This window comes from Panicum virgatum, chromosome 8N, assembly GCF_016808335.1.
Source record: "Panicum virgatum strain AP13 chromosome 8N, P.virgatum_v5, whole genome shotgun sequence".
Lineage (NCBI taxonomy): Eukaryota > Viridiplantae > Streptophyta > Magnoliopsida > Poales > Poaceae > Panicum > Panicum virgatum.
In genome coordinates this window covers 7,472,860-7,494,182 of record NC_053152.1, presented here as the reverse complement: position 1 = coordinate 7,494,182, position 21,323 = coordinate 7,472,860, and the positions used below count along the sequence as shown (strand labels likewise).

The following is a 21,323-nucleotide window of genomic DNA, read 5'->3' as shown; positions in this document are numbered from 1 at the left end:
TGGAGCGAGGGCCAGTGAAGGAATTCAATATCAGAAAGTTAAAAACATCCATGTAACATGTAGGATGGCTATAAACTTTATATTAATTATGTGTATATTTTTTCTAGGAATTTCTTATTTTCCTTTTCCTAGGTAAATCAAATCTCTAGTAGATCATAATAATTAAGTCATATATTTGTCTTTCTCTCTCTCAAGGAGCTTTCTTTGAAACAATGGCTCACCTTGTTGGTAGGGGGTGTCTCCGGAACGGACGAACACAACAACAGTAATGAACGGCCCGGAAATCGAGTGGTAAATGTTCTCTTTTTCCAGATCTCCCCATCAATGAACATTACACAGGATATTTATAGGTGGCGTTACATCTTCAATGTACAATTACTCTACTGCACCCCTACAACGGTAATATTCTTGGAATATTCCTAGACGCGAGCGTAATTTGCCCGTTACAATTTGAGTGCGTCACAGCTCAGCAGCGGGACCCACACCGACCCCGACATCTTCGCCGTACCCGACGAAGCTCCTAGGCCTGCAGCTAAGTACTCTACGAGACATCACCAAGTCTTCGCCCCTCTCCGTCTTCTTGATCGTGGAACAATGAAGACGGAACACCTCCGCGATTGCTCCTGGCGTCGGCTTCAGTGTTCCGGGTGCCTCATCTTCGCTTCCTGACCCGAAGACGCGCGAAGATGGGTCACCTTATGCTGGCTGTCGGCGTCGGCTCGCCCTTGACTCCTTGTCTTCATGTACCTCCGGCGATCTGACCGAAGGTGGTGACCCCAACAGTAGCCCCTCGGAGCCTCGTCCCGATCTTCGTTAGGGGCGCGACTTCGATCCTGTGGACACCGTCGGCGTCCCGAAGCGCCACCATTCGGGCTGGGCGCCGCGATGGTGGTCGTCGAAGCGCAGTCCGTGTTCACCTGTAAAGAAGTTGTGCCCCCGTCGAAGAAGCCAAAATTTTCGTTTCCATAACCGTTAGTTCGCGCGCAGGATGGTGAATTCGAAATTTGGCGGGAGAAATTGCGTTGGCGCGAAGACATGAAAAGACCGTAAAACCCTCGAAGCCTCGTAATCCTAAACGCGTCGCGCGGGGCATTGGCGTCTTTTCATCTCGCGCGCGGTGAAATTTCGCGCTCGCCATTTTCCTATAAATAGTGGCCCCATTATTCTTCATTTTACTTTTCACCGCCCCCGCTTCCCTGCCTCTTCGCTTCTCGATTCGCGAAGGTCCTCTCAGAGCTCGAGAGTGGCGTTCTCAGAACACTCGGCATGTTCGGAAATGGCGCCGAAGAGGAATCAACCAGGAGATCCGACAACCACCATCCTCGGTTTGTCCAAGATGACTTCCTCCCTCCTCGATGACCTGGCACGTCGGGGCTTCGTCTCTGCTGACGATGTCCGTGCTCCTCCGACGGGTGAGATTTCTGCTCATCCCCGCGCTGATGAGGTAGTTGTGTTCCGCGATTTGTTCACTGCTGGCCTTCGGATGCCCTTGGACCCCGTGGTGGTGGATATTTTTCGTCTGTTCAAAGTGTATTTGCATCAGATGACACCTACTTCGGTCGTTCGCCTAAATCTGTATATGTGGCTGCGAAGACCTGCCGCCTCGCTCCGAGCGCTGACGGCTTCGCTCGTGCCTTCCGGGTGCATTACCAGCCGAAGAAGATTTTAGTGGAATCGACCGGAGGTGCGGAGATATCAGCTGTTCCCCAATACGGGTGTTATACCTTCGCGTTTCACAAGAATCTTCCCAGCCCGGTGCCGGCGAGCAAGAACAAATGGGCCAACGATTGGTCCTCGTATTGGTTCTATCATAAGGTTACTTTGGACCCCGTCACGAGGACCCATCCTCTTGTCGTCGACCATATCTCTGATCTAGGCGACGTTCCGAAGATTTCCTCCAATGTTCGCGCCGAAGATGAAGCTCTTCTTGTTCTTCTGCGGAAACTATCGAAGACCTTTAGCACCCGCAACCTCATCGAAGAATTTGTCGCATGTGGCTGTTTTCCCGTCATGGCCGGCTGGACCATCTCTGCCTGGTTAGCCGAAAACCTCTGGATCGAGGGTATTCCGGTGCCTGACTTCGCGACCGTCTTCAACCTTCGGACCGACCGTGAGTTTTTGAACACTCGTTATGGAGGTGCATGCTTCGTGTCTTTGCTTACACTTCTTGCTTCCTCGGCGATGCAGGGGTGGATCCAGCTGTCATCGAGAGCCGGGCCGATGAGATGGTTGGGTCAGTGTCGAAGGATGAGTATAAAGCCCTCGCCGGCCATCTTGGCGGGACTCGACGGAACCGGGTGTTCCACGCGTTGGGCCTCTCGGCACCTCCTCGGTCGGCAGAGTTGAAGCTTGCCGAAGGTCATGGCGGCCCGGAGAAAGCGAAGGCTCTTAAGAAAGCAAAGTGAAAGAAGGCTTCTTCGTCCGCGGAGCCGAGAAAGAAAAGTCGGCTGCTCGACACCATCCTGCAGCAATCTCCTCTGCAGAGCAAGGTGGAATCCGAGGATGGCAGAAGCGCGGACAGCAATCGTCCTCCTCCGGAGGCGACGCCTCTTGACATTCCGCAAGTGGCGGTGCCTCTGAGGGCGGTCCGTCCCGCCCTGGATCTCGAGTTCAGCACTGCCTAGGAGAGCAAAGACGAGGGGCACGTCGAGGAGGTCAACATCGTGGCCGACTCCCCCCGCCACTCTTCGTCCCCTCGCACAGCCCCTATCACCGGCCAAGAGGCCGAAGTGTCTTTCGGGAAAAAGGGCGAAGCTGCATCCTCATCCTGGAAGACCGCATCCTCCTCCGATGCGAAGAAGAGCGGCAGCGAAAGTTCATCCAGCTCGTCGGACAGCAGTAGCTTCTTTGTCCGTGACGATGATCCTGAAGCTACTGCTGTGGAGCTCGGTGCGAAGCCCACCGTTGTGCGTCTCGGCGGGAATATCGTCAAATCTCTTCGTTTTGAGAGCCGGGACCGCGAACGTGGGCTTCTTGCAGCAGCAGGAGACTCCTTCTATTTTCCCCTTATGGAAAAAGACTTGATGGGGAGCGGGTTGAACAACATCCTGGAGAGTGCACAAGATTTGTCGCTGAAGGCCTTCGTGGCTGCGCGCTGTGCTGCCCAGCAACTGGCAGCCGAAGACAATTCAAAAACTATTGTTGCCGACCTGGAGGCGAAGGTAGCCTCTCTGGAGAAAGAGAAAGCTGAGCTCCAGACGCGCCTCGCCAGACCTGCCGAGGAGAAAGCTACCCTCACCACAGAGCTGCTCGCGTCAGCCGATCGAGCGGTGAAAGCCGAGGACGCCGCGAGGGCCGCAAAATTACTTGCTGAAGATGCTGCGAAGCGCCGAGATACAATGCAACAGCGGCTTCGCACTTTCAAGGATGCTATAAAGACTGGGTCGGAGAAGCTGCAGGAAGAGCTGCCTGACCTCCTCGCTCGGTACGGGCTTGTGGCTTCGGATATGTTCCCGGAGGGCACCGACACAATTGGCCTGGGCTCCTTTTTTCAATGGCTTCGAGCCTGCGTCGCCATGCTGGATGCCGGGGCTCATTTTCACGAAGACATTAGTGCCATGGTCGCCGTCCGTACTCTCAGCGCCGCCGTGTACAGCCTTTTCCCCTCTGAAGCTGGGCAGGCTAGCATTGTGACGAAGGCTCAACTTCGTTCCCTTCGCGACCCCTCCTTCCACTGGCCGGGCGAAGGCACTGTTAATCCGGACGCGCTCCTGGCTTTGGCGAAGAACATCGCCGTCTGCTTCATGGAACGCTTCTTCAAAGGTGAAGGTCGTGCCCTTGTACAGCGCGAGGTCGAGCGGATGAAGAACCAGGTGATTTTCATTTATTTATTGTTGTTATTTTCAAACGGAGAACTTGCTGACTTTTGAATTGGAATCTTTCAGCTCCAGTCGAAAGCTGACGCCATTGCGGAGCCCATTCTCCATGAAGCTGTGACCGCCGAAGAAGGACCTGGCGGCGAGGGTACAAACGGCGACAACGGGTGCAGTGGTGCTGACTTAGCCCCGGGGCTCGAAGACCAGACAATGGCGTCCTCTTCCCGTCCTCCGGCTGGCGAGGTGCGAGGGTCGCTGTAGGCTGTTGTATAGGGTGTCTTGATTGTAATAATTATTTTTGGATTCTAACACCTTCGGTGCCTGCGCAGGACCCTGCGTTGGCCCCTGCGCAGGTGACCGAAGACGTTGTTCCTCACCGGCTTAATCGAGGGAACTTTTATGTCGCTGGTGCGTCCTGGACGAAGTTCCATATTCGTTATCCTTCGGTTTCGTTTGAAGCATTTTGGCCGAATAGGGCGCGCCTATATGACCTACGGAACGCCGCGACGAAGCGTTTTTTGCCGATTTTCAGCGTGATCTGGCGAAACACGCGAAGATCCTTGCTAACCGCAGGCTTCGTCGTGAAATAAAACGGATTCTTGATACCGATAGGCCGTATAGTTCTCCGGCTGGTCTCCTCGAGCCGAAACCGGAGCCTGTGGACGAAGAGCCTCTGTCGCCTCACGACTTTATGTATCGACGCAAAGGCATCTTCGTCGAGAGCTCTAGTTGATGTGCGTTGCCCTCGGTTTCAGGGATGAATTCGAAGGGTTTCTTCGACGGACGGCCGAAGAGATAATAGATGTGGCGGTCCGAGACGTAATATCAGAGGTGGACCGCCTAGTCTTCGAGGAAGAGGCCTCAAATGTGACTATGTAGCTTATTTCTTCGTGCTTTCGCGCGAGATGTATCTTCACTGTGTGACGAACATGTACCTTGTAATTTATTTCTTCGTGCCTTCGCGCGAAGTGTATCTTCACGATGTAACAAACATGTACCTTGTTATTTATCATTTTGTTTGGCGTTTAACCTTCGACTGTGCACAACTGTGTTTTTCGAAGTGCCACACCCCCTATGCGCGGGAGAGGTTACATGCGCCTTTTTGTTTGTTCATCTTCACCGGCGTCGTGCGTGTCTTGTTTTGCGAAGCGCCACCCCCCTCGCTCGACTTTCGGGGATGATGACTGAGGAACATGCTTTTGCCTCTCCAACGATTTGATTATGGACCCTCTGCTCCTTAGCCGGGGAGGTTCATGTCTAGCCTTCGGCATTCGCGCGACAGGTTAGGGGACCTTCGGCTCATTAGCCGGAGAGGTTCGTGCCTAGCCTTCGGTTTTCGTGCGACAGGACTTTCCACTCGTCGCTCCAAAGACGGGATTTTGTTAGACGACCTTCGGCTCATTAGCCGGAGAGTTTCGTGCCTAGCCTTCGGCTTTCGCGTGACAGGACTTTCCACCCGTCGCTCCAACGACGGGATTTTGTTAGGGGACCTTCGGCTCATTGGTCGGAGAGGTTCGTGCCTAGCCTTCGGCTTTCGCGCGACAGGACTTTCCACCCGTCGCTCCAGCGACGGGATTTTGTTAGACGACCTTTGGCTTATTAGCCGGAGAGGTTCGTGCCTAGCCTTCGGCTTTCGCGCGACAGGACTTTCCACTCGTCGCTCCAGCGACGGGATTTTGTTAGTTTTTTCGGAAGTGGAGCTAAGGGGAGCGAAGCCCTCCATCGGGTTTTCTCCTCGTGCTCACTTCTTTCAAGCGTTAACGGCTTGCCTTTCGCGCCGATGACTCCCCTCTTCGCTTTGACGAAGAGGGATAGATGCTTTGGAGCCTTTGCAGCGCGCTCGAGACTTTTTGCGGGGGCTTTGTTTGTATTTCACAAAGGGTTACATAGGGTTCCGCCTCGTTAAAAACCTCACACCTTCGGTGCCCGAGTGGACACTCGAAAGCTTCCCCCGTGAGGAAAAGAGTACGGGCCCTTTGGTACATTGTGCTAATTTACACGAGGAAAAAAGAAAAAAATTATTCTACAAGCCCCTTCGGTTATTCCCCTCCGGTGGCTTTTACACACTTCCTACACATAGTATCTTTGTAGCATGTCCTTGTTCCATGAGTATGGGTCTTCGGTGCCTTCTAGCGTGCGGAGCCTGCAGGCCTCTGGCCTTGCCATCGATACAATGATAAATGGGCTTTCCCACTTGCTGTACATCTTGCCTTTTTTGCTTGGCCTTCGGTATTCTTCGAAGCACCAAGTCGCCCTCTCTTATGTTCCTGGGCTTCACTTTCTTGTTCCTCCATCTTCGTGTTTCCTCTTGATATTTTCCCAAGTTGATTGCTGCTTGTATCTTGCCAGCTTCGATTGTGTCAATTGAGGGCTTGATGTCTTCTTCGATGTTTTCTGCCCCTTCGGATGTTCTCCAAGATTTGAGTTTTATTTCCTCGGGTGTTACGGCTTCTTCGCTATATAGAAGCTTGAATGGTGTGAACTTTGTGGTCCTGGACTCTGTTGTGTTATGAGACCACACGACCCTCGGCAGTTCGTCCACCCATTTCCCCTTCGGCAGCTCAGTGATGTTTTTCTTGATGCCTGCGAAGATGATGCCCTTGGCCCTTTCCACCACGCCGTTGGACTGCGGGTGGTAGACCGATGCGAAGCATAAGTTGGTGCCAAGCTGTGTGGTGAATTGTCTGAAAGTTGTACAGTCGAACTGCTTGCCATTGTCCACTATGACCTCCTTCGGGACCCCAAAGCGACAGACAATGTTCTGCCAGAAGAATTTTTGCAGGGCTCCTGCTGTTATGTCCCTGAGTGCTTTGGCTTCGACCCATTTGGAGAAGTATTCCACCGCTACAGCGGCGTACTTGTAGTTTCCTGGAGCCATGGGCAATGGTCCGACAATATCAATGCCCCATCGCGCGAGGGGCCACACCGGAGGCAGTAACTGCACCTCATCGGGTGGGAATTTGCTGTAGGGGGCATGCTTTTGACAATTTGGGCACGTGCGAACCACCTCGTGAGCATATGCCACAGCCGACGGCCAATAAAACCCTTCACGGAAAGCTTTGCCGACCAGAGCCCTCGTTGCGATGTGCGAAGAGCACATCCCTGCATGTATCTCTTCAAGCAGCTGTTTGCCCTCTTCGCGTGAGATGCACCTTAAGAGTGGTGCGCAGACTCCCCCTCGGTATAACTCTTCGTCTATGATTCTGTAGTTTCTGGCCCGAAGTGCCATTCTTTTTTCTTCCTTCTCATCCTCCGGGACAAAGTGTCCGCGAAGATAGGCCATTATGGCGTCCCTCCAGTCTTCGCTGGTTATGGCATTGATGAATTTGGCTGGTTCTTCGGTACAATTTACAGAGGCCTGCTTTAATGTTTCGAAGAAGACATCTGGCGGTAATGGATCGAACTGTGCTGCTGCCTTTGCCAGTTGATCAGCTTGCTTATTTTTCGTTCTGGAGAAACTACGGATACTAAACCCGAGGAAGTGTTTTTCCAAGCTTCGCACCGCTGCCAGGTACTTCGCCAGCTCTGGCTTGAGAGCCCTGTTGGATTTGTTTATTTGACCTGTGATCAACTCTGAATCGGATCTGATAGTCAATCTTCGTGCTCCCAGTGCTCTTGCTTTGCGAAGACCCAAGAGAAGGCCTTCGTATTCTGCTACATTGTTTGTGCACCCGGTGAAGTCAAGCCTGACTGCGTATTTCAGCTGTGTACCCGAGGGTGCTGTAAGAACTGCCGAAGCCCCTGCTCCGTCTCTCTGGTAAGCCCCATCACACTCAAGTTGCCATATTGCTTCTATCTTCGGCTACTCTTGCGAAGGTGCGACTGGTGTCCAGTCTGCGATGAAATCTGCCAAGACCTGTGACTTGATTGCTGATCTGGAGACGGAGTCAATGGTGTGCTCGGCTAGTTGCGTAGCCCATTTGCCTATTCTATCGGAGGCTTCTCTGTTCTCAAACATGTCCCGAAGTGGGAAAGAGGTTGGAACCTTGATTTTGTGGCTCTGGAAGTAGTAACGAAGCTTGCGTGATGCCATGACCACTGCATACGCCATCTTCTCCATTTCTGAGTATAACAACTGTGACCCGTTTAGGGCTTCGGAGATGAAGTATATGGGCATTTGGGTTAATGCCCCTTCGACCATGCGCTCTTCGACGAGAGCGGCACTGACGGCTGCGCCTGATGTGGATATGTATAACAACAACTCCGCCTTCTCCGAAGGGCTGGACATAACCGCCAACTTCTCGATATACTGTTTGAGGTCTTCGAAGGCCTTCGCCTGTTCTTCACCCCATTCGAAGTTGCCTGAACCTTTCAGCGCCTTGAAAAATGGTAGGCACTTCTCAGCTGATTTTGATATGAATCGATTAAGAGAAGCCAACCTGCCTGTTAACTTTTGTACCCCCTTTCTAGTAGTCGGCGGCTTCATCCGCCTGATCGCTTCTATCTTCTCTGGATTTGCCTCTATTCCCCTTTTTGTTATCATGCATCCCAATAATTTTCCTCTTCGGACTCCGAAGATGCACTTCTCCGGGTTCAGCTTCAAGCCATGGAGGCGAAGGTTCGCGAAGATCTTGGATATGGTCCTCCTTCCTCTTGCTTCGGACAACAACATCGTCAACATACGCGGAGATATTCCTTCCCAGTTGATCTCCTAGTACCTTCTTGATCATTCTATTGAAAGTGCATCCTGCATTGCGGAGGCCCTCCGGCATTCTCACGTAGCAATATGTCCCGAAGGGGGTGGTGAAACTGGTCTTCTCTTCATCTGTCTTGTTCATAAATATCTGGTGATAACCTGAGAAACAGTCCAACATACTGAGCATCTCCGAGCAAGCTGCTGCATCGACCAAGGTGTCAATTCGCGGAAGTGGGTATTCGTCCTTCGGGCACGCCTTGTTCAAGATTGTGAAGTCAATGCACATTCGCCACTTCCCGTTCTTCTTCGGTACCATTACAACATTTGCTAGCCATTCTGGGTATTGTACCTCACGGATGACACCCGCGTCGAGCAACTTTTGTACCTCAGCCTGAGCCGCTTTCTGCCTTTCTTCGGACATTGATATTTGGCCCTGCTTCACAGGTTTCGCCTTCGGATTCACCCTGAGCTCATGCTCGATGACTTCTCGACTGACCCCTTGCAGATCCGAAGAGGACCAAGCAAACACATCTTGTTTGTTGCGGAGAAACTGTATAAGCCTGGCCTCTTCGGCCTCTTCAAGCCCTTTCCCGATGATCACCATTCGGTCGGGCACATCTTCACACAAGGGAACCTTCTTCGTGTGTTCCGCCGGGGATACACCCCCTAGCTTCTCAGGCTCTTCGCAGTTTTCAGCCTCATTGTCCTCATTTGGTGCTTCAATGGCATGGACGTTCTTGTCTGAGGTGGATGCGTTGGCCTCGCACCTTCTTGCTTTCTTCTTGGTTGCCGAAGACAGTGATAATTCCTCCGGCCGTGGGTAGCTTCATGCATAGGTACGACTGATGGATTACTGCTGCGAATTTGACCAAGGTGTTGCAGCCGAAGATAGCGTTGTAGGGATAGTTGATGTCGACCACATCAAAAGTAATTGCTTCAGTTCTCTGTGTTGCACCGTCGCCAAACATTACGTTGAGCTCTATCTTTCCAAGAGCCTCGATCCTCTTGCCTCCGTACCCAATGAGTGGATACTGTGACTTCTTCAGCGCTGCTTCGGTAAACCCCATTTTGACGAAGCACTGCCATACGAGGATATCTACTGAACTCCCATTGTCCACCAAGATTCTCCCTACATCATTGGGGCAAAGTGCACTGAATTCTTGCCAATGTTCGCCCTTATGACGAGTGGGTCATTATGTGGGTAGTGCTGCAGCCGAAGATCTGCCTGCGTGAAGGTTATTGGGACATGCGACCAAGTTGTCCAGAAGCATCTGCCCTCGCTGACGTGGGAGACTGTTTTGAAATATTCTTTCCGCTACTTCTTCGTCTCATGAACTGGTTCGTTGGATCCTCCGGAGATGGCATTGATGATGTTGACCCTGCTGCCCGAAGGTGTGTTGATTGCTCGCTCGGGGATCGTCCCCGGCTCAGGTTTTGGAGGTGGAGGTAGATTTGTTGTGTCGCAAGATAGTGGTGTTGAGCTTGTGGACCATGTCTGCTGTACTGCGGAGGTGGTAGCATTGGAATTGATTGTTGCGGAGGTGGTGCATACGGGAGTGGGTTATAATTGAAAACCGGGTACGACACCGGCCAATTTGGTGTAGGAGCCCAAGTATTTGGCGTTGTTGAAGACTGAGGCGGCAGCTGCGAGGTATAATTGACTGGTTTTGCTGGTTGGGAATTCTGCCAATCAAACTCCTCTTTCCTTTCAATGGCGAAAGGGCACTCATTTGTCCAGTGGCCTTTATCCTTGCCGTGGAAGAAACAGAATGGAATTTTCTCCCTTCGACCACCGCTGTCCCTTCGGCCTTTGTTTTGTCGATCTTCGCGATGGTGACGATCATCGCGGTTGGGTCTTTCTTCGTGCCAGTCCCTCTCGCCTTTTCCCTTGTGATGGTGTCTGTGCTCTCGGGGTCCTTCTTCGGTCACATTGTTCACTGTTCTTTTCTGCCTGGGCTCATCGGCGTGCCATGGTTTTGAATGGGACCTCTCGTAGCTTCGTGATTTCTTCTGCTCGTTCTTCTCCTCGAGCCTTCTCCTCATCGCCCGGTCGGATATGCAATATTCTTGCATTATCTCGAACAACTTCGTGACTGTCTTCGGCTTACGCCAGGATATGTATTCCCCGCATGGTCCCAGATTGATCCCCTTCACCACCGAATCGATGATGCTCTGGTCGGCAACATTGGGTGCTCTTGCGCGAAGCTTCATGACACTCTGGAGATATTCTTGCAAGGTCATGCTTCCTTGCCTTAGATCGTGAAAATCGCAAGATGTGACTTCGTCGGGCCTTACGGCGCGGAAGCTTGAACATAACTCAAGGCGGAGCTGCTTCCAAGACAGAATGGTTCCCGGTGGGATATTTGCATACCAGCGCTGCGCCAAGCCCTTTAATGCGAGGACGAGCGCCTTCGCCTTACATGCGGTGCCTCCTCCTGATGCTTCGATGGTGGCTTCGTACTTGAGGAGGAACTCTTCGGGATTTGACTCTCCATCGAACTGGGGCAATATTGCTGGGTTTAGACGGTGAGGCCACTGTACCTCCTCCAGTTCTTCGGACAATGGTGATATCCTGTGATGGCTTCTTCGGTAACACTCTTCGCCATCTGACTCAGAGTGGTCAGAGATCTCTTCGACTGGCACGAACTTCGGGCGGGACCTCGGTGGTTCTTGATGTCGTGGGTTGGCCCCGACTACATCCCTTTGCGGTGGTTTTGGTGGAGCCTGCAATTGCTCCAGCTGTAGCCTCTGGGCACGGAACTTCTCCTGCATCGCCTTGCAGCGAAGCTCCTCTTCCCTCAACTTGTTGTACTGCTCTTGACGCTCTGCTTCGGTGAGCATGGTCTGCTTCCCCTTCGCCCTTGTCGTCACTTGTGGCTCTGAAGGTCCTGCTTCCAAGGCTTGCTGCTGAACCCTTCGTGCCTCTTCGATGCGAGCATCGATACGACGCATCGCCGCGATGTCTTCGGCTGTGACGCTGATGCCCAGAAGGTTGACTTCAAGCTGGCCATCTGCGAGGGCATCGATGGAGACGCCATCGCTGCTAGCCCTGTTCGCCTGTGTTGCTGCTGCTTCACCCTGCGAGGGCGTTGTTGTCGTCGTCATCATCGTCATTGTCGTCGTCGTTGTCGTCGTCGTCGTCGTGTCCTCCGAAGTGGCTCCGGTGGTCCCTCTCTTCTTCGTTGCCGCCATGTGGTGCATCGAACCGACGGGTGGGCGCCAAACTGTTGGTGGGGGTTGTCTCCGAAACGGACGAACACAACAACAGTAATGAACGGCCCGGAAATCGAGTGGTAAATGTTCTCTTTTTCCAGATCTCCCCATCAATGAACATTACACAGGGTATTTATAGGTGGCGTTACACCTTCAATGTACAATTACTCTACTGCACCCCTACAACGGTAATATTCTTGGAATATTCCTAGACGCGAGCGTAATTTGCCCGTTACAATTTGAGTGCGCCACAGCTCAACAGCGGGACCCACGCCGACCCCGACATCTTCATCGTACCCGACGAAGCTCCTGGGCCTGCAGCTAAGTACTCTACGAGACGTCACCAAGTCTTCGCCCCTCTCCGTCTTCTTGATCGAGGAACAGCGAAGACGGAACACCTCCGCGATTGCTCCTGGCGTCGGCTTCAGTGTTCCGGGTGCCTCATCTTCGCTTCCTGACCCGAAGACGCGCGAAGATGGGTCACCTTATGCTGGCTGTCGGCGTCGGCTCGCCCTTGACTCCTTGTCTTCGTGTACCTCCGGCGATCTGACCGAAGGTGTTGACCCCAACACACCTTATTAGGACAGTAAGAATTTTCTTTGAAGTGGCAGACCATGTAACTTCTGAAATGTGGTACTGATAAAGAATCTCTTTTCTATTATGTTCTACTGGGTGGACGCCTATGCTAGGGAGAACTGCTTGCAGCCTGCTGTTGACACAACAAAACGAAAAGAATAGAGATTATATAAGGTCATGAAACAAAATAAGTGAGTCAGTGATAGAAAGATCTGTCAGTGTCTGAGCAAATTATGGATCTTGCGCGTGATTAGAATTCAGAAGTTGTTTATAACTTAGAGAGGATTTTTAGTAGTTAAATAAGCACATCTCTGCCGGCAACAATAGCAGAGATGCATGGTATCTTGTCTGACAATTGGAAGCCAACATGTATAATGGTGTGCACAACTGTATACATAGATTGAGAATAAAATATAAGAATTTTTAAGTTGAACTTTTGGATATAACACTTGCAGTTTCATATGTTGTTTTTAAACAAAATATAAGGTAAGCTCTTGTATTTAGAGGACATAGCTACCTGGTTCACTCATGCAGGAATTATTTGAATGTGTAGGTACTATCATCTCAAATCTGCAAGCTTTCAAAATAATTCCTAGAAATCTTAATGGAGAGGTTTGTTTTCCAATCTACAACCCTGAATAGGAAGTGAAGCAACAAGGGTTTCAACTGCAAGAATCCATGTCTGTAGTGATCTGCCCTTTCTTGAAACCCTCAATCCGAATGCTTGAATACAGATCTACTATAAGTTATATTAGTATTCAGGAGAAAACATTAATATGTCTCTGCAACCTTTTATTTCTGGTAGAGCAGTCCCAAGAGATAACATGCTGAACTTTAGTTAGTTCCCTGATGGTTGCTGCGATAAAAAAAAAGGTGCTTTTGTTAGCTGCACGGCATGGACATGGTTAAACATCCGGTAAATGGCAAGGACCCTTGAACAAGTTGCAACAATGATTGAGCAGATGCATATCCTAATTGATATAATAACAGCATCTAATGTTTTTCCTCTGCATCTTCACTACCTGGAACATGTGTCCATCCACTATAGTATCACTATCATTCATTCAAGGGCCACCAGAAAAAGAGTAGCCTATTTAAATATATATATGCCGAGTTGCCCACCTATATACATGCATACTTGAAAAGCTCTGATCAGTACAGGGAACAAGCAATTAGTCAATGTTTGTCCTCTGAAAAAAAGTCCGATCACTCTCCTACAACTCTTATGACACAAAAGGGTCATTGCTCATACTACAGAACTCAAGGCGAATACAATGCTTAAACCAAACTATATCTCATACTAATAAACTTATAATTTATTAGTAAACTGGTAAGAAAATAAGATCACATCACAGTTTGGAAAAATGCAAAGAGTGCAAGGTTGCAGCACTAAATTCTTTTTTTGGATATTCTTGGATTTGGGAAAAAATTAAAGCCATGACATGCTTACCGTTTTTCGGTTTCTCATGGAGATGCCGACCGCCGCTCCCTTCACGGTTGTGCATTTCATCAAATACATACAGATCATGGGTATCTCAGCTGGCATAAGCTCTGGCGGCAAGATGGATTGGCCGCATGAAACTGGAAAACAACGGTCTGCAATGGTTGGAGATTCCTTTCCCTGGAGAGGAGTAGCGTCTCCGCCGGGTTGAACGGGGGTGCTCGACCTGCTAGGAACAGCGCACAATGCTCGAACTCGACTGCCGGTGGTGAGGCGCTTACCGTCGGACCCCTCGAGCCTTGATGAACGGCCGCCATCGCTACGCTGCCAGTCCTATCGCGCGTGGCGGCGGCCGGTGCGGGCGAGGGCTGCGCGCGGTGCCGTGCTGCCGTGCGCCCCTCCCCTGGCTTGGTTCCTCCCCACTCTCTCTCTCCCCTCGTCGCGACATGAGCTCGGGCAGGTGGCGGGGTCCATCTCTCTCTCTCCCTCCTGGTCGCGACCGAAGCTCTAGCCATCCGGCGTGCGAGGCCTCTGCCGAGCGGGGGCGCGGCGCGGTGGCGGCGGCGGTCCCGAGCAGGACCACAAAGGTGCGGCGCGGCAGCGGCCCCGAGCACAGATGCGCGCGGCGGGCGCGGCAGATCCGCTGGCGGCCGAGGTGGCGCACACCGGCAGCTCGATTCGGCTTGTGAGGCGCGCGGCGGTGGCCGGTCAGCGGGGCGTGCAGTGGCGTTCGCCGCGGCCGAGTGCTGCGCGCGGTGCCGTGCTGGCCTACGCTGTGGCAGAACCACCTGAATTATCCCGGCTCAAGTGCGCAGGCCATCACCATAAAGGCAACACCAACTCACACTCACTTCAAACGGAACAATTCTTGGTCTGTCGGGTAACGTCCCGATACAACCACCGGTTCTTGGATCGAACAAGCATACCCCGCGCGAAGGCGAGTCCAGAGGTATTACAACCACAAATTTTACATCACAGGCATAAAAGTTATTACAAACCAGTTCTAAAGCATTATTACAAGATCAACCTTAGTAAAACAATTATCCAAGCCATAACTATAAGTTCAGAGTTTAAACAGCGGAAGATAAAACACGATGGCTACAACACGTCGCAAAAGTATACCAGGCTAGCCCAAGCATGCTATCACTCGTCAAAGTCATTGCCGGCCGAGGACGTATCCCACTCGACGGACCAGCCAGGAGGCAAAGAGCAGGGATAGGTCAAGCTAGTGATCTGCTCCTCAAAACTCATACCTGACAAGGTTTTCAACAGCAAGGCTGAGTATTCTAATACTCAGCAAGACTTAACCGTCAACAGGTATACTAAACCCACTTTAGCTAGACTATGCAGGGTTTGAGAGGCTCTGGTTTCCTTTTGCTGAAAAGCAATAAAGAGTAGGTCCTTACTTTCAAATTTTAGCCTTCAAGATTCTAGTAGATTAACCATTCTATGTAAGCAACTACTAAACAACCATGGTAGATCTTTAAGCAAACATCAAAATTGAATATCATAATGTTGCTCTTATTACTCTATGTGGCAAAGAGATCAAGCAATCCCAAACTATGAGAAGCAGATGATTCGAATCGAATTTCTTAAACTGGCCAGGCAAACCTAACACACACGTTTGGAACACCGTCGGGTCGTTTCCAAACAACCGTTTGCCTTTCTTTCTGGCTTGTGGATAGGAACACTCTCCCCGACTACAGGGCTCTAAGGCCGAACCTTGTCCCTCGAAGTCGTAGTGTTGCGCAACATAAAAATAAAACCTATCCCTAAGAGAGAGTGTCAGGTATATCCACTCCCCGGTACAATCGGTTACTAGGCTTATCGCGTACCATATTTACGACATGTGGCTAGTACGTTCAAAAACTTAACCAGCACTACCACACACCGCGACCTTAGCAAGTTCATCAATACAGACGGGGTCTCACCAAAGGTTATGATATCGAACACGACCCCATCCGCCGTCCTTATATTGATAACAGAAAGTAAACAAGCAATTCCTATAAAGCTCGCGAGTGACAGACAATCACTCAACTTTTACCGGTCCTATAAGCTTAGCAAGTAGTCGAACTCAGGTCTAGTGTTCAGTACATAGGTTCCTAGGATCATGCATCTAGGGTTTCAATTCAAATCCTAAGAACTGTAAATGCATAAGCAAGTAAAAACAGTAAATGATAATAATTTGAAACATAGGTTATGTCCGGGGCTTGCCTTCTCGGTAGTCGCTAACTATTTTAGCTCTAGGCTCTTCCAAACTTTGGTTCGGGGCTTCAGTTAGTTCAACGGCGTTCACCTGGACTTCTGGATCACCTCCGTCAGACTCCGGGATCAGCTCGTACGTCCCGTCCGATAAGGCAGTCGTATCTATATGTAATGCAAGAACAGTATTATAAACACACATGGGCAATCGTTTATAGAGTAGTAACTCAACAAATTTAACTACACAAGGCATCATGATCAACAGCACATGAAGGTTACACTAACATCACAAAGTGAGTGGTGGTTGATTCCAATAGTAATTAAATCAAGGTTTGCTAATAAATTAACAACTCAGATCACAAACAGTAATAAATTTGGCAAAAATTATCCTAAACAAAAAATGAACAGAGTAAGCTCTCCTATAAAAATCATGCCAAAACATGTAGCCAATTATTCATAACAATTCAATCATTCAGATCACACCTAGAACAAGATTGAATTATACAGATTAAGATAGAGAAAAAAATAGGCTCAAAATTTAACAAAAGGCCTACACAGGGATGATTTAGCTACTGTGAATTTGTCATGATTTATCTACACAGAAATAAATATGAGAAAATAAACAAAACAGAACAACAGATTAGCAAGATTCATTTTTAGCTCCTGTTATTTTCATGAACTGATGCTCAAACTTCATGTACAAGTTACGATACTCCAAAAGAACACTCAAGAATATTTTCATGATTTATCATCAGCATAAACTATTTATCATAATTAAAGTCTACTAAACAAGGATTAAATCAAATAAATAGCTACACAAGAGAACTGACCACGAAATTTTTATAACAATACTAGTGTTACAAGAACAAACTACCATAAAAGTTTCATTGCAAGACACGGATTCAATCATCAGTTAGGAAAAAGATAAAACACCTAGTATTTATTTACCTAGTGACACAAAACCATTTATACAGCAAAAACATGCAACAAACACCTACCATATTATGGTTCTACTGTAAAGAGATTTACACAAGGATTCCAGAACATCAAGATTTGCTATTTTACAAATTTCCTACGAATTTCTACTGAATTTCAAAGTTCTCAGCTAGAAATTACAAAGAAGTCCATAGAGCACTATTCACATGAGTCACAGTCTATTCAAAGAACACCCTGGAGTTTCTAGAATTCTAAACCCAAGATCCTTGGCCGGGTCAGAGGGGGGTGCGGTGGTTGACCGGCCGAATCCCGGCGAGGGTATCACCGGCGGCGAGGGTGGAGGGGTGTGGGAGCTACAGGGGTCCAAGGCGCACCTCTGGGTGGTCTTGGGGTGTAGAGAGGGGCTCGGAGGCGGCGGCTCGACGGAGCAGGGCGGGTCGACGGCGGAGGAGAATGGCGGAGGCGGCGCTCCGGTGAGGATTGGGCGAGGGGAAGTGGTCTGGGAGTTGCGCGAGGCCACGACGGTGCTCGCTAGGGGGTCAGAGCGGGCGGAGGAGCAGCGGTGAGGCGGCTCCGCGGCGGCGTCAAGCTTGCCGGCGTACGGGGTGGAGCGGCGGCGGCGTTCTGCGGCGTGGGAGCGAGGAGAGAGCAAAAGAGCGAGGGGAATCGGTTTCTGGGGTATTTGTAGTGCTCGGGCGCGCGCGAGGAGAGGGCGGCGGCAATGGGCGGTGGAGGAGTAGCTCGACGCGTGGGTGCCAGCGCGATGCAGAACGTGGCCGGGCTGGCCCTCCACTGCGCCGGCGACGGCTCTGCACAGCGGCGGCGGGGGAAAACAGAGGAAGGAGCTGAAGGTGGAAGAAAGGACCGATTTGCAATTTCTGAAATTTCTAGGGACCCCACTGTAAAATAGCGATAACTTTTATAATAGGGCTCAAATGAAAAAGTGCCCAGCATGAAAGTTGTTCAACTTTTCAAGATCTACAACTTTGATGTTGTGCAAAAATTTATTTGATCAAAGGATAGAGAGCTAATTTTGAAAACATAGCAGGGAATTTGAATTCAAAGGAAACTTGTCTTTTTCAATGAAATTTCACTTCAAACATGGGCTGATTTGAAAAGTTTCCTGCCAAGCAATAAATGCACTGAATTTTGCAAAAGCACCCTCCATAAAAGCTATAATTGCACACCCAATTCAAATATAACTGCAGAAAGGACCTTGCATAAAATCATAATTACACATATAACCTTTATATTTACAAAAAGATCTTTTTTCAAGCAATTCAAGCACATGATCTATACAATAAATACACAACTACAAAGCAGACACCTAGGGTGTCACAGTCTTCCCCCCTAAAAGGAATCTCGCCCCGAGATTACAGGAAGACTAAGAATGGAAAGGTTTGATACCTAGATTTGTTCTAAGAAAGTCGGAAAAGTTTCTTTGGAGGAAATTTTCAGTCTCCCAAGTAGCTTCTTCCTCGGTATGGTGATTCCACTGAATCTTGTACATTTTAACTTTCTCCCTTCTAGTACTTATTTCTTTGGTGTCAAGAATCTTGATTGGATACTCCGCATAGGATAGATCAGATTCAATCTCGATATCTTGTGGTTCAAGGATCTCAGTAGGTACCCTGGTGCACTTCCGGAGTTGTGATACATGGAAGACATCATGAATGGCGGCCAACTGAGAAGGAAGACGAAGTCGGTAGGCCACGGGTCCACAAGTTTCGATGATTTCAAATGGTCCGATGTATCGGGGTGCTAATTTCCCTTTGATACCGAAGCGTTGAACACCTCTAGTAGGAGATACTCGTAAATATACGAAATCCCCTACCTCGAATTGTAAAGGATCTCTTCTTTTGTCTGCATAACTTTTTCGTCTTGATTGGGCTGCTTTAAGATTAGTCTGGACAACTTTAACTTTCTCCTTTGCCTCAGAGACTAAATCTGGCCCAAAAATTTTGCGTTCTCCAGCTTGTGACCAACTCAAAGGAGTTCGACACCTTCGACCGTATAATGCTTCAAATGGTGCCATTTGCAAACTGGATTGATAACTGTTATTATATGAGAATTCAGCTAGTGCTAGGCATTTGTCCCAGTTCTTGCCATATTGAATAGCACATGCCCTCAACATGTCTTCAAGGATTTGATTGATTCGTTCAGTTTGCCCATCAGTTTGTGGATGATAAGCTGAACTACGAATCAATTTTATTCCAAGGGATTCTTGCATTTGCTCCTAGAAACGTGCAATAAACTGAGCCCCACGATCAGAAATGATCGTCTTTGGAACTCCATGCAAACGGACTATTTGATCAAGATAGATCTCTGCATACTTCTTGGCATAATAAGTAGTATGAACCAGAATAAAATAGGCGGTCTTGGTGAGTCTATCAACGATTACCCAAATAGAATCATGCTTCTGCGAAGTGTTGGGTAAACCGACAAGAAAATCCATACTGATGTCCTCCCCTTTCCAGGATGGAATGGGTAAAGGTTGGAGAGTACCAGCTACTTTCAAGTGACTAGCTTTAACTCTTTGACAGACATCACACTCAGAAACATATCTGGCGATCTCTCTTTTCATTCGAGTCCACCAGAAATTTTGTTTAAGATCTTGGTACATCTTTGTACTACCCGGATGAATCGAAAACTTCGATAGATGGGCTTCGTCAAGAATTTGCTTTCTAAGCTGATGATCCTTGGGTACAACAAGTCGAGATTCAAACCATAAAACTCCTCTAGGATCCACTCGGAAACATTTGTACTTTGCTTCACCTTGTGATAACTTTTCCTTGATGATCTTGATACCCTCATCATGTAATTGTGCCATGATGATGCCATCATGAAGTGTAGGCTCAATTGATATATGGTTCAAACTTCCTTGAGGTACCATTTCTAGGTTTAACTTCATCATTTCCTGGCATAGAGTTTCATTGAATGGCTCTATAGATAAACAATGGCATTATGACTTGCGGCTGAGTGCATCCGCAACCACACTAGCCTTTCCTGGATGATAATGCACTTCTAGATCATAGTCCTTTATCAACTCTAGCCAGCGTCTCTATCTCATATTGAGATCAGCTTGGGTGAAGATATATTTGAGACTCTTATGGTCAGTGTAAATATTACAATGAGTTCCCATAAGATGATGTCTCCAAAGCTTGAGAGCGTGTATAACAGCTGCTAACTCCAGATCATGTGTTGGATAATTCTTCTCATGATTCTAGAGAGCTCTTGATGCATAAGCAATAACCCAGTTGTCTTGCATAAGCACACAACCAAGTCCCGTACCAGAAGCATCACAATAGACATCAAAAGGTTTGGTACTGTCCGGTGTAGCCAACACTGGAGCAGTAGTTAATCATGCTTTGAGAGTTTGAAAAGCTCGTTCACATTTGTCATTCCAAACAAACTTCACTCCCTTCTTTAATAACTCCGTCATAGGTTTGGCTATTCTGGAGAAATCAGGGATGAATCGACGATAGTATCCAGCTAAACTAAGAAAATTGCGAATTTGATGAACAGAAGTAGGAGATTCCCAATCCATCACTTCTTGTACTTTCGTTGGATCAACTGATATACCATCACTGGAGATAGTATGGCCTAAGAATTTCACACTATACAGCCAAAATTCACACTTGGAGAATTTGGCATAAAGATGATGATCTCGTAATCATTGAAGAACAATACGCAAATGTTGCTCGTGCTCTTCTTCATTCTTGGAGTAGATCAAAATATCGTCAATGAATACCACGACGAATTTATCCAGCTCCGGCATGAAGACTGAATTCATCAGGTACATAAAATATGCCGGGGCATTGGTAAGACCAAAAGACATAACCAGATATTCATAGAGTCCATATCTGGTCGAGAAACCAGTCTTTGGAATATCACAAAGCCTGATCTTAATTTGATGATAGCCAGAACGAAGATCAATCTTAGAGAAAACCTTAGCTCCAGCTAACTGATCAAACAGGATATCAATGCGGGGAAGAGGATACTTGTTTTTAATAGTGACTGCATTGAGTGGCCGATAATCAACACATAGCCTCAAGCTGTTGTCCTTCTTCTTCACAAACAGGGCTGGACATCCCCAGGGTGAAGAACTTGGACGTATAAAGCCCTTGTCAAGAAGGTCTTGGAGTTGGACTTTCAATTCTGCTAACTCATTTGGAGGCATTCGGTATGACCTCTTTGAAATAAGGGCGGTACCGGGTTGAAGTTCAATAACAAACTCGATATCTCTATCAGGAGGCATTCCAGGCAAATCATCTGGAAATACATCCGCATATTCCCACACAACAGGGATATCTTCAAGTTTAATTTCTTTTGTGGCATATGCACAAGAGTTGAAGCACTCTCGTTGTGGAAGATAGAGTATGGTGGCTCCTTGAGGTGGTGAATCTATCTCGATGGCTCGGGAAGAGATATCTAACAGTACTTTATGTTTAGTCATCCAATCCTTGCCCAAAATAACATCCATGCCTTCTAAATTCAACAAGAT

General features: G+C 48.7%; 1 protein-coding gene across 5 annotated transcripts in view; it reads right to left on the bottom strand.

The window, feature by feature from the left end:
- LOC120685706 (DNA-directed RNA polymerases I, II, and III subunit RPABC5-like) overlaps positions 1 to 21,323 on the bottom strand; it is a 34,181-nt gene that overhangs the window by 3,239 nt on the left and 9,619 nt on the right. For 2 of the 5 annotated variants that reach the window (XM_039967772.1, XM_039967775.1), the window contains exons 1-3: positions 13,691 to 14,110; positions 13,030 to 13,096; positions 12,239 to 12,373 (exon numbers count right to left, since the gene is read on the bottom strand). The exons of 2 other annotated variants lie outside the window; for them this stretch is intronic. In XM_039967772.1, coding sequence (XP_039823706.1) covers positions 12,239 to 12,373; positions 13,030 to 13,096; positions 13,691 to 13,745 — 257 coding nt within the window. In that variant the 5' untranslated portion in view covers positions 13,746 to 14,110. Of the gene's footprint in view, positions 1 to 12,238; positions 12,374 to 13,029; positions 13,097 to 13,690; positions 14,111 to 21,323 lie in introns of those variants that run through there. One more of the 5 variants, XM_039967773.1, reaches the window with a different exon arrangement.